Source organism: Lissotriton vulgaris, chromosome 7, assembly GCF_964263255.1.
Source record: "Lissotriton vulgaris chromosome 7, aLisVul1.2, whole genome shotgun sequence".
In the NCBI taxonomy this organism is placed as follows: domain Eukaryota; kingdom Metazoa; phylum Chordata; class Amphibia; order Caudata; family Salamandridae; genus Lissotriton; species Lissotriton vulgaris.
In genome coordinates this window covers 1,765,183,829-1,765,197,321 of record NC_141695.1, presented here as the reverse complement: position 1 = coordinate 1,765,197,321, position 13,493 = coordinate 1,765,183,829, and the positions used below count along the sequence as shown (strand labels likewise).

The 13,493-nt window shown below is 45.9% G+C and overlaps 1 protein-coding gene and 1 long non-coding RNA gene across 3 annotated transcripts in view; one reads left to right on the top strand and one right to left on the bottom strand.

The window, feature by feature from the left end:
- LOC147706618 (cell adhesion molecule CEACAM4-like) overlaps positions 1–13,493 on the top strand; it is a 107,512-nt gene that overhangs the window by 53,346 nt on the left and 40,673 nt on the right. For both annotated transcript variants that reach the window (XM_086933110.1, XM_086933109.1), the window contains one exon: positions 23–111. In XM_086933110.1, the coding sequence (XP_086789236.1) occupies positions 23–111 (89 nt within the window). The remainder of the gene's footprint in view (positions 1–22; positions 112–13,493) is intronic.
- Positions 1–13,493, bottom strand: part of LOC147706619 (uncharacterized) — a 187,018-nt gene that overhangs the window by 134,260 nt on the left and 39,265 nt on the right. The window lies entirely within an intron of this gene.

The following is a 13,493-nucleotide window of genomic DNA, read 5'->3' as shown; positions in this document are numbered from 1 at the left end:
ATAATGTGTTCTCTTATTTCAGGTGCGACCTCTGGTGGCAGCCGAAGAGTCATCTATGAACCTGCAGTAAACTATGGGAATGAGGAGAAAGGAAACCGAGCACAGGCTTCAGTGAGTGCATTATAATGAGTCTATTAATACCTATGTACAGCCTGTAACCAAGAGCCTACTCCCAAACTGCAAAGAGTAACACACATTCTTACCATAAAGATGTATGTACATATAACAGACATATAGCCAAGCACAGGCTGCAGCAGTGGTTGAAGTGGGAGTAAAAAAGTAGGGGAACTGTGGACGGAGAATTAGAGGGCGGGAATAACCTGTGGATTGGGTTAGTGGGCGCAGTCAGAGGTATAGCAGAAACAGCAAAATATCCTAATTTTTAATATTTATTTCCCATTTCACTAACCGGTTCCAGCTTATTACGTTATTTAATGTAACCGATGGATACACATGTTTATTTAAGGTTTAATATTGTAGTGTAGTTCCTATATTCCCAATAGGCTCTGCGCATTGGAATAATATATCCTGTAGTTTAGACGTAGGACTGGGGTCGACTAGGTCTCTACCGAATATATTAAACTTAATTGTGAGTGCCAGCTAGCTCAGAGGTCACTAGAAACTTTCTCGAATTCACAAGAAGGGATTAGTTACTGACAACTGCATAAACATGTCAACTTTGTTTCCCAAGAATAAGAAACGTATCTCTAGAGTTGCGGAAACAATAGATAGCTATTTTACTCGGTCAATCGTGCATGCTTAGTTTCACCAGTGGTGCTGAGAAATAGAGAGACGGTCGTTTTCCATAAAAAGTATTTATTGAACAGTCTTGTTTCTCAATCATAAGAAATGTACTGCTACAGTTGTAATACTGGTTATAAAGTACAAGGCATATAGTACGATAAGTATTATAAAGTAGTACTGTAAAAGCATGATATGGTTTCTAAGCCATAAAATACATAAAATACATAAAATACATACAATGATAAAACAATGACTAAAAGTACTCAACTGGTGCATCTAAAATGCGCCTACCCCGGTGTACCTAACCTAAGTCTAGTACAAGGGAAGAAGTAAGTGAGGTGTAGCTTAAGTTTAGTATTCTTTGCCAAGAATCTATTCCAAGAATTCTCTTAAGGGTCTAATCAGCTCCGTACCTTGGTTTTAGAATGTATCTCTCTCTCAGGACTCGATTTCCCAGCATCCCGCAAGGGTAGCCTGGAAACACTGGAGCTGGGTTTCTTGGCAGGAGAAAAGACAGCGTCTCTCAGTGCGTCAGCTGGAGGGTCTGCTTCCTTCGGCACTTGCTGCTGCAGGGCGTCAGGCAAGTAGTTAGTCGGTCTGCTTCAAACCACCGTGTGTTTTTTTCAGGGCAAATGTAGGCATATTTATACCTTGAAGGTGCCAAGTTTGACGTATGATTGGACATAATAACGTCACTCAAAGACTCAGTTCTTTGAAAACTCCATGATTTCCTAGATAAATTAGTATTCAGGCGAGGGGAAGTCCCTAGCTGCTGAAGGCGGGTTTCTCTAAGAAATCGTTGTTGATTCTCGGAACTTAGTGGAAGTAGCCATGCCGTATTTGGCCTGCATAGGCTTAGTCTAAATATGGTAATGATTTCTATGCCTATATAATGATCGGGTAATTTATACCTATATATGGGCATGAATCGTGAGACTTACACTAGGGTCATAGATTCCTACACAACAATATGAGTTATTGACATTAAAATACAGTCGCAAAGATGAATATGTTTCCAATCACAGAATCTCCCAAATATCCTTAAAAGTGGAATTGCAAGCCATTTGTCTCTCAGCCATGGCTTCTCCGTCATCAGCACTTCTCGTCCCTTTTTCCACAAGAGCAGTTCAAGCATACATAGCAAAATATTGTAGTTCGTAAATTTTTTCCACATAATTATGGCTCTGCCATATTTGCCACATAATACATAATCTGCTGCATAATCTAGCGATTTTAACAAATTGATTATAGCTGAAATGGATCAAAATTTACTAAAAAATGTGACTTGTGCTGCTGTGAAGTGGAGGGCCCTCTCAAAGGTTGACTGGTCACATTTCGCCCTGTTCAGTTGTATGTTCCACTGATTCTAATAAGGAAAAATCTTTGCAGAGACTGTTAGCATGTGTAAAAATGGCAAAATAATAAAGTATCAGAAAATGTACAGCACCACTAATACCAGTTTAGGGTGTCAGAGCACTTTACATCACACATATTACACAGAGACAATCAGTCATACATGTGTAAACACTATATAGGAAATGTTACAAAGGACTCTAAGGTGTGAAAGATACATAATAAACATTCTAGTAGGCAGCATAGTTTAATAGAGATTGGTCTGGAGAAACACAAAGTCAGAATTTAAAATGTAATACCATGGTTGAGGGATCGTTTTAATAATCACAATTGATTTCTACCCAAATGATCCCTTTTTTGCAACATTTGGATAATAAAAGACTGGGAGTAAAACCATAACGCTCTAATTTTGGAATTTTTATTTGGGACTTTTGGCTGAGGGAAGGGGAATCGAACCCTGATATCTTTTACGTTTTTCGACTGCATTCCACCATTTCACTCACGATGGTGCGGTCTAGTGGTTCAACGCTGGCCCCTTCAAAACGGAACGCTGTGCGAGTGCGTAGCGGGTGCGCCTAAGGTGAGCCCATCTGCGCCCGTCAGCGTCCTGGAGGGGGCTGGGCCGGGGATGCTGCCGGTTCAGTTTTGGAGCCGTCCAAGGTAATCACATATGGCAGGGACTGTCTTCTAGACTTTGAGCAGTGCTCTGCTTGCAGACCTCACTTAGATATGTTGGGGAACAATCTTTCCCTGAGGTGCAAAGGCTGTAACTGGACAGTCTGTCCTTCTCTCAGAGAGCGCAAAGTTAAAATGGACACAACTGCCCCTAACATTAGAGCAGACGCTTCATGTAACTTCCTGAGGGCCTCTTTACTGAATGTTCGCTGCTTAAAAAAACATAATTTGAAATGTATGATTTTTTAGCCGACTCCTCCCCCGATTTTTTTGTTTCTCACGGAAACCTGGCTAATGGATGCGTCCAATCCTACTATTTCTAATGCGATCCCCCAGGGCTATATGATTTTGAGGAAGGACCGCCCCATGGGGAGAGGCGGCGGGTTAGCCATAGTATAAAAGAACTCCTTTTCCTGTATTCCCTTAGTAAATACAGAAATAGAGGGGGCTGAGAGTCTGGGTTTTCTCCTGACATTCTCGGCACAGCAATCTATGGCAGGAGTAGTAATCTACTGTCCTCCCGGACCGGCAAAGAACTTTTTGGAATCCGTCATCCATATTATCTCTCCCATTGCAGCTAAATACAGCCATTGTATGGTCCTTGGTGATTTCAATCTTCACATGGACAAGTTATTGGACCCGGATTCCAGGATACTGTATGAATCCTGTGATATTTTCAACCTGACTCCGTATGTAGGGTTTCCCACCCATGACAAAAGGCACATACTGGATCAAGTCTTTTCTTCAAACCAGATTTACACGGATGTCCCACTAGCCCTAACTTGGTCAGACCACCATCTGATCGAGGTTAAAATTCCTCGAGAGTATGCAAGGCCCCAACTTACGGACACAGCCAGGGCCAGTCACAGTTTCAGGCCATTCCATCTGAAGACACCTGAGGCCATTCAGTGTGCTATGCGGTATCATCCGATTCCCTTAAGTGGTACCCTGGAACTTGATGTGCAGGCCTTAGAAGGCTGGTTACCCCGACAGGCCTTGGAACTAGCCCCCTTCAGTGAGGTTCGATAAAACCATCTGTGTTTCAGCCCCTTCTTTCTCTGAAGCCTTAAGGGATAGTAAAAGGGACAGTAAACATCTTGAAAGAGAGTGGAGGAAAAATTCCAGCTTCTCTGATAAACTGACTTATAAACTTGCTTTGAAAAATCATTACAAGAAAGTACGTGAGGAAAAGAAACTTTTTTTGTCCACAAAAATTGATTTGGTAGCTAATAAAAGTAAAATCCTGTTCAATATAGTAAAAAGATTCTCCTCCCCTACGATAGCCAACCATTTGTTCCTACAAGCGAATGGACTGATCGTATGGCCTGCTTTGTTTATGAGAAAATTAAAGTTATCCAGGACTCCTGTGCAGTCATTGAATCTGGAGGATGTCAGGGGACTTGAGCTAGGTGTTTGTCCCCGCCCCAGTACGTTTCTTACGGAATTCCCTGTGATCACCTCGGAGCAATCCCTGGTGCTTATGAAATCACTGAAATCCGGCGCCCCCTCTGATTCCTGTCCAGCTAAAGTCTTGTCCTCTATAGCGGAAGTGATCAACCCTATAGTGAAACCTATTTTGAACACTGCTCTGCTGGAAGGGTTGATGCCCCAAACGTCGAAACACGCCAAAATTCTCCCGCTATTATAGAAACCTACGGCAGACCCCAAGGCCGCCAGTAATTATAGGCCCATCTCACTTTTGCCTTTTTTTCCAAGGTTGTGGAAACATTTGCTAATGTAGTCCTAAATAATTATGTGGAGACTAATGGCTTGTTGCACTCTAGCAAGTCAGGTTTCGGAGCTAATTTAAGCACTGAGACTGCTTTGCTGGAAGTTGCGGAGACAATTAAGCCTACATTGGACAGAGGAGGTAATGAGGTTCTGGTTTTACTGGACCTCTCTGCAGCCTTCGATACCGTGCCCCACACTAGATTTCTGCAAAGACTCAGCAAGAGCAGTATTGGTGGTACGGTATAGAGTTGGTTTGCGACTTTTCTGCGGTATAGCAATAAAAAAACTATAGTGTTCTAATGGCCTAGAGACATTTTTTCCTGTCCACCTTCTACGCAGATCCTACACTACCGAGCAATCTGAATGTGTAGCTGCAACACTGAGGGAAATGTTGCAGCTGCCATTACAGGCACAAGTACATTTCCAGTTTCCCTGAATTTGTTAGAGTAAATAGTACATAACAGGGAAGGAGTACCCCAACCTCTTGTCTTGTGGGAGTGGTAGGCAGTCTCAGAAAAACCCAACATGGGATCAATTAAGAAAAGTCTTCTGTTTCGTCTCCTGGGGAACTGCAGTGGGAGCCAGTTAGGCCTCCTGTGTAAAATAAATACCTTTGGACACCCAAGTCACTACCACACACTTTCCTTGCCTTGTACAGAACCTTTAACCGAGAGCCCACTCTCCTTCGAGAGACCCTAGCACTATTACGTGACCAAGAGTCTACTACACACAGCCTTCATTCTCTACACAGTTCTTCTTTGAGAGGCCTCTCCATCTCACACCCAAGCCCATGCTATGCACACCTTCCTGCTTGTACATAAGTATTCATGGACAGCCAGAGGCAGACTGGCCATAGCGGGCACCAGGCATTTCCCTAGTACGCCTCCAGGGTGGGGGCCGGTTTTGGGCCCCTGGGAGCCGTTTTTGTTCCAGGGCCTTTTTTGCAGCATAGCTGCAATATATGCCCCTGTAACAAAATTGGCCGAAGCCGGCCCTGGAAATCTGCTCAGCTTTGACCCCCAGCCCCCCAGGGGGTTGGCTGAGCACTTTTCCAGAGCCAATTTTGGTCCCCAGTCCGGCCCTTTGGATAGCCCACTCCCTCCAGATACTTAAGCATCATTAGGTGGATAAGACAATACTACGCACACTCTTCACCTGCTCCTGCCGAAGTCTGCAGGAACAGTCCCCTCCCTCCAGACACCCAAGCACCATCAGTTGTATAAGATCATACCACGCACACTCTTCACCTCCTGCAGATGTCTTCATAGACAGTCCACTCCCTCCAGACAATATAGCACTATTAGGTGGATAAGATCATACCACGCACACTCTTCACCTCCTGCAGATGTCTTCATAGACAGTCCACTCCCTCCAGACAATATAGCACTATTAGGTGGATAAGATCAAACTACGAACACTCTTCACCTCCTACAGAAGTCTTCATGGACAGCCCACTCCCTCCAGACACCCAATCGCCATTAGGTTGATAAGATCATACTACGTGCATTCTTCATCTTGTACAGAAGTCTTCATAGACAGTCCACTCCCTCCAGACAATATAGCACTATTAAGCGGGCAAGATCATTCTACACACACTCTTCTCCTTGTACAGAAGTCTTTATGGACATCCCACTCCCTCCAGACACTCAAGCACCATTAGGTGGATAAGATCATAGGATGCACACTCTTCTCCTTGTACAGAAGTCTTCAGGGACAGTACACTCTCTCCAGTCACTCAAGCACCATTAGGTGGATAAGATAATACTTCGCACACCCTTCTCTTTGTGCAGAAGTCTTCATGGACAGTCCACTCCCTCCAGACACCTAAGCATCATTAGTTGGATAAGATCCTATTACGCACACTCTTCACCTCCTACAGAAGCCTTCATGACAGTTCACTCCCTCCAGACACTCAAGCACCATTAGGTGGATAAGATCATACTACGTACATCCTTCACCTTGTACAGAAGTCTTAATGGACAGCCCACTCCCTCAAGACACCCAAGACACATTAGGTCAGGGGTCCCCAAAATGGAGATATGCACAAAATCTGGCATGGATCTGGACTCCAGGACAGGTTTGGAGACCCATGCATTAGGTGGATAGAATGTTATGTTATATTAATTATATTTATAGAGCGCACGGTTACCCGGAGGTGTCCTGGTGCTATTAGCTCAACTATACTGAGAACAGGGTGGCACGGAAAAATTTAGCTGGAGGGAATTTCAAGTTAAAAGGCCAGGTTTTGAGTTGTTTCCTGAAAGCAAGGAGGTTAGTGAAGTTTCTCAAACTTCAGGGGAGGGCATTCCATGCTTTGGCCACACCTGTAATGAAACTTCTCCCCCCAACGAGGCTTTCTTCGTGGGTGGTACGCTCACAAGTTTGGCTCCTATTGAACTTAGGGTTTGTTTGGGAGTGTACCATTAAAACTGGAGAGTCAAAAAATCAGGACCCTGACCATGTAGAGCCTTAAAGACAATACGAAGTGGCTTGAATTGCACCCTTTTCCTAATGGGCAGCCAGTGTAGTCTTTTAATTTCTTTGGCTACCAATACGAATTTGGGGGTACCTGTCTCCACCCTTGCTACTGCATTTTGCAGGATCTGCAATCTGTTTAGATGTCGCTTTAGGATGTTTAAATAGAGCCCATTGCAGTAGTCCAGCGTGGATAAGATAATGGATGAGACGACTCTTCGTAAACCTTCTTCTGGCAGGAAAGGTTTGACCTTTTTTAGCAGTTTAAAGGAATGAAAGGTTGCCGAGATTTTGACATTTATCTGGTCATGAAAGCTTAGTCTGTTATCCACCATTATATCTAGATTTTTTGCCTTCTTCGTGGGTTTAGGGAGGACGCCCAGATATACTGGCCACCAGTCCGGGGTCAGAAATTAGCCTTGTTTCCGAACATGAGGACCTCGTATTCCCTGACTTTAATTTTAGCAATTCTGCGACATCCAAGATTTGACTGCTACCATGCAGTCTTGGAATTTCTTGCTCATGCCTACTTCTTGCCCTGGTAATAGTGACACTACAATTTGTGTGTCATCTGCATATGACGTGAGACTAAAACCATATGATCTGATAAAAGGGGCCAAGGGAGCCACACACTCATTAAAAAGGGTCGGGCAAAGGTACGATCCTTGTAGAACTCCTCATGGCAGCGAAAACGGGATCGAGTAGAATTTTCCTAGGACACCGTTTGTTTCCTGTCCGTTAGAAACTCTTTTAGCAACCTGTACTCCGTTCCTTTGACTCCAATTCTCAGATAGACGCTCCATCAAACGGTCATGATGGACCGTGTCGAAGGCCACAGATAAGTCCAGCATAATGAGGGCGCCTCACCTCCTTGGTCCAGGGCTTTCCTAATTTCTTCTGTTGACTTTATCTAGGCAGTCTCCGTACTGTGCCCTACTTTAAAGCCATACTGCTTGGGATCCAGTAGCTTGATTTTGTAGAGAAATGCACTGAGCTGAGCGTTTATTTCTTTTTCCACCACGGGGTGTCTCCCACTATAGGAATTAGCGCTTTCACACACCCGGCTGGGTGTCATGCTTTATCATAGGGCATGCTGCTTGTCAGGCCGGCGCTGCAGTGCCTGGCAGGCACCTTATGAGGGGCTCCTTGTTGGCGATCTTTTATTCCTAAAGCCGTGAGGTGCGGTGTGAGTATGGGGCCTTGTGGTGTAGATGTGTGTAGAAGGTATGAGGGAGCTGTGAAGTGGATTCTAAAAAGAGACACAGTGGGACTCAAAATGTATTTTAAGCAGCGAGTCCACTGGTCCCAATTAAAATGTAGGGTGGCTCGCCCCTGGGGTAATGTTTAGCGGTGGCTACAGTGCACAGGTCAACATGTTTCTTGCATGGGATATCAGAATGATCAAGCGGCAATTCTTCAGGATCAAACATTAAAAAATGACTATCCACACAGTGGTTGGTTTCCTTATTAGTATTCAATGTAAACCAAACACACAAACACCCATAACATTGAGATACCTTGTGATAGAACCAACCTAAAACAAAAATACACCAGTCTGACGAGGAGCATGCCCTATCATGAAGCATGACACCCAGCCGGGTGTGTGAGGGCCCTAATACCTAAAGTGGGGGACAGCTGGCAGCAGTCAGTGGGTTATGGACTATCTCAGCTTCAAATGCATGCAGTCGGGCATCAAACAAAGACAATACTGTTTTAAAGAAATCATACAGCTCTGAAAAACATTAGCAATGTGAGCTGAGTGTGTAGGTTATCCCTTACTGAATAATTTCATTGTAGATACCATTTGGATGTTACAACTGATGCCCAAAAATAATGGAACTATCAGCAACTTGTGAAGCACTAAGGGGTGCTGGGTAGCAGAATATCTCAGGGTGCAGGGACCTCGGCTACAGTAGCCGTTTCCTTGCCGTGTTGCCGTCCCACCCCAGAGTAGACTTGTAGTGACACCGGTAGTAGACATAAGGAGTCCACCCCGAATGAAGGTGCTTTTGTCAGACCGAAGCGCTGTGGTGCTCAGTGGCAGGTGGAGGCTGACAGTACCCTACTGCTCAGAGCTACTGCCCATCGTCCTGGAGCAGAGCTGAGGATAAGGCATGTGCTGCTGGTTTGTCTCTGTCGAGTCACAGTTTAGGGGACCAGACACAAGTGTTGCCAGACAGTGCCCCACCTGGCCCTACACTTGTAGGCTGGTAAGGTGATGCTTTCATCCAGCCGGGTCCTTTAGCTCAGGCTGCAGAGATGTCTACAGTCCCTGAGGAGCAGCTGATGGGGGGTGGGGTTTCAGTGCAGGACCTGGAAATACATTGTGCCTGCCAGTGAGGACAACCTTCTCTGAGGTCACGCAAGGACCATGGGGCATATTATCAACAACTAGCGATATTTATCGCTAAATGAGCTTTGCAAATTTTTTTTTATCACCGCGCATCGCCGTATTTTATCGCTGAGATAACGTGCTATTAGCAACGTTTATCTCAAATGCGATAAAATATTCGACGATAGCGGCTTAATGCGTGAATATCGCTGGAAATCCAGCGATATTCAGGCATTAACGCCAATAGGGTCTTAACCTGAATATCCACCTCCCATTGGATATACAGGTTAAGAAGTGGTCTGAGCAGGCATTAGTTTTCAGCGATATTCGCGCTTAGCGCGAATTTTTTTTATCGCTACCCCTGCGTTGATAACAGGCGAAAGCGATGTTAGCGACTGCTTTCAGTCGCTAACATGTTGGGTACGGCCCCTTTGCATGTCATTAGCGATAAATATCGCTGACATGCAAAGCGGGCCCCAAACCGCTTGCTATTGCCTCAAAGCTGTCGCTAACTGATGTTAGCGACAGCTTGCTATTAGGGCGATGAAAATATTGCCGCTTATCGGCCCAAAAAGGCCGCAAAAGCGGCGATAATTTCATTTTGCCCGCCTTGCTAATATGCCCCCAAATGTGACACTCTTGCTGCAGCATGCTACTAAGCAATGAAAGACAAAGCTGGCACCCGAGCTGTGTGGTCTCAGTGGGGCCAGAATACAGCAAGAGGCAAGGCGCTGCCTCCCGGATCCAAGTGAGGGCACTGCCTGTCTGTCGAATCATTAACAATCTTATCATGACTAGGTTGCGCACACACCCGGAACTTCTCTGGATGTGTTCCGGAGGAGGATACAGCCTCAGTGCACCCTGGTTTAATGCACACTCGGCGCCTGCGCTTTTGCCCAACGCCTGCCATCCGCAGATAGAAAGATGGCACAGCAGACATAGGAAAACCGATGACAGACTCTTACAGAACCCAGTCAAAACCACCAGACAATGGGGCAGGTCGATAAATGCAGGGAGTAAGGGAGCACAGAAAGACCACCCAGGCTGTGAAAGAGCAGTGGAAAACCGCAGCCTTAAGGCCCGGCGGCGCAGGGTACGCCTAAATCCCCGGGATTCACCTGCCTTGTCAAATACAGAGACACAGACTCTTCGTCTGGCGTAGAAGATGGTATTTATTAGCTGCAGCTAGTACAGTGATCTTAGAAGTCGTCAGTACAACGAGGTTCAAAAGAGACTGCCACTTAACTCCGTGGCGCACATGTTTATATACGATACAATACAATGCAAAAATGCAATCACACAAGAGCATGAACTATAGGCAAACGTTATAGACAATGTTTTAAGACCAAAGCAACTCAAGTTCCCGGTTCTGTTTGTCACTCGACCCCTTAAGTAAATTACAAATGAATCCACACAATTCGATTTACAGGTAGAGAAAACACAGCAACAGGAGGTGGTAACGGAGGTGCATTAGCATTTTGAACATAAGGCGGAGGGGAATTCAACAGACAAGACATTAGGGCATCTTCTTCTAACTCCTTATTTTTATCTGAAGAGGAAGTAGGCAGCATCAGATAGCATCTATCTATCGCCATACATCGTGATACGATGTTGTCTCTCTAGTACCTCCTTCGCACCGTCCACTTCATTATCTTTAAACTGTTGGGCAGCCTGTAAAATTGACATGTCTTGTGCTTTCTTATCCTTTTTTGCTTGTTTGATTTCTTTCTGTTTGGCTTCTTTGCGCCAAAGGCGAAAAGAGTCAAACATTGCCGGCCGGGCTTTTCTTTTAAACAAAATTGTTTCCAAGTTATCTAATATAGCGGGGTCAAAGCTACCATTCTGGGGCCATCTTAAAACTCCACTATTTTTCATATATCGTACCCATGTCTCGTTAAAGGTAATGGGACCAATACCGTGTTTCGAATAGAGCTCATAAGTGGGAGTTCCAACTGGAGGGATCGGACATGATTCCTCTAACTGGGAATCCCTCGTCCAACCTAGACAACAAATTCTCTTAAACTTACTCAGTCCAGGCATCGTCACTTCTCTAGACTGAAAACAAACAACAAGGGGTATAGATCAGTGAAACAGTACAATCGTACTTACCCCTTGGCTTCAGCTATTGCAATACCTGAATAAACCCAAGAACCAAACAAAACAAAGGTCTGTGGGAGCGACCCACCAAATACTTAACTAAGAATCGTTCTACATCAGCGAAGGTCCTTCTATTGTCTCGCTTTACCAAACATCATCAGAAGGGTCCAAGGCAGGGCGACAGTCAGGGCAGCAGTCGTCGGCAGCCGTCGGAGAGGAGTAGCTACGCTGTCAAAGACCTTTGGTCCAGATTCCGACATACAGGGGTCGATCACGTGGTGCGCTTCCTCCGGAATTTTCTTGAGGGGCTCCTCATGACCCGCGGGCTCAACCCCTACCGTTGAAGTCGCCCCATGTTGGGCGCCAGTTGGAGAACCGCAGCCTTAAGACCCGGCGGTGCAGGGTACGCCTAAATCCCCGGGATTCACCTGCCTTGTCAAATACAGATCAGAAAAGGGGGTGGTGATGAACAGAGTGTCTGAATTAAGCAGACCACTCTTACCCAGTCCAAAGATCTGGGCTTGATCCATCACCGTTATTTATCTCGCTGCACCATCCCAGCTCAGAACCTGGCTATATGCAAATCAGTCTGTCCCTGGCCCAGTGCATCATGGGAACAGGGCAGACTAAACTACCAAGCCAATTCTTCACCAGAAAGGACACAAGCTACCGGGGACCGGTTTCTGGCATTTCAGCCTTCTTCGGCCCGGCTTGCTTGAATCCTGATGGTGCAGTGAGAAAGGGACTCATGTCTGAGTATACCCTGCCACACCTATAGTGGCCAAAAACGATTCAGAAAAGGGGGTGGTGATGAACAGAGTGTCTGAATTAAGCAGACCACTCTTACCCAGTCCAAAGATGAGGGCTTGATCCATCACCGTTATTTATCTCACTGCACCATCCCAGCTCAGAACCTGGCTATATGCAAATCAGTCTGTCCCTGGCCCAGTGCATCATGGGAACAGGGCAGACTAAACTACCAAGCCAATTCTTCACCAGAAAGGAGACAAGCTACCGGGGACCGGTTTCTGGCATTTCAGCCTTCTTCGGCCCCGCTTGCTTGAATCCTGATGGTGCAGTGAGAAAGGGACTCATGTCTGAGTATACCCTGCCACACCTATAGTGGCCAAAAACGATTCAGAAAAGGGGGGTGGTGATGAACAGAGTGTCTGAATTAAGCAGACCACTCTTACCCAGTCCACAGATCAGGGCTTGATCCATCACCGTTATTTATCTCACTGCACCATCCCAGCTCAGAGCCTGGCTATATGCAAATCAGTCTGTCCCTGGCCCAGTGCATCATGGGAAACGGGCAGACTAAACTACCAAGCCAATTCTTCACCAGAAAGGAGACAAGCTACCGGGGACCGGTTTCTGGCATTTCAGCCTTCTTCGGCCCGGCTTGCTTGAATCCTGATGGTGCAGTGAGAAAGGGACTCATGTCTGAGTATACCCTGCCACACCTATAGTGGCCAAAAACGATTCAGAAAAGGGGGTGGTGATGAACAGAGTGTCTGAATTAAGCAGACCACTCTTACCCAGTCCAAAGATCAGGGCTTGATCCATCACCGTTATTTATCTCACTGCACCATCCCAGCTCAGAACCTGGCTATATGCAAATCAGTCTGTCCCTGGCCCAGTGCATCATGGGAACAGGGCAGACTAAACTACCAAGCCAATTCTTCACCAGAAAGGAGACAAGCTACCGGGGACCGGTTTCTGGCATTTCAGCCTTCTTCGGCCCGGCTTGCTTGAATCCTGATGGTGCAGTGAGAAAGGGACTCATGTCTGAGTATACCCTGCCACACATATAGTGGCCAAAAACGATTCAGAAAAGGGGGTGGTGATGAACAGAGTGTCTGAATTAAGCAGACCACTCTTACCCAGTCCAAAGATCAGGGCTTGATCCATCACCGTTATTTATCTCGCTGCACCATCCCAGCTCAGAACCTGGCTATATGCAAATCAGTCTGTCCCTGGCCCAGTGCATCATGGGAACAGGGCAGACTAAACTACCAAGCCAATTCTTCACCAGAAAGGAGACAAGCTACCGGGGACCGGTTTCTGGCATTTCAGCCTTCTTCGG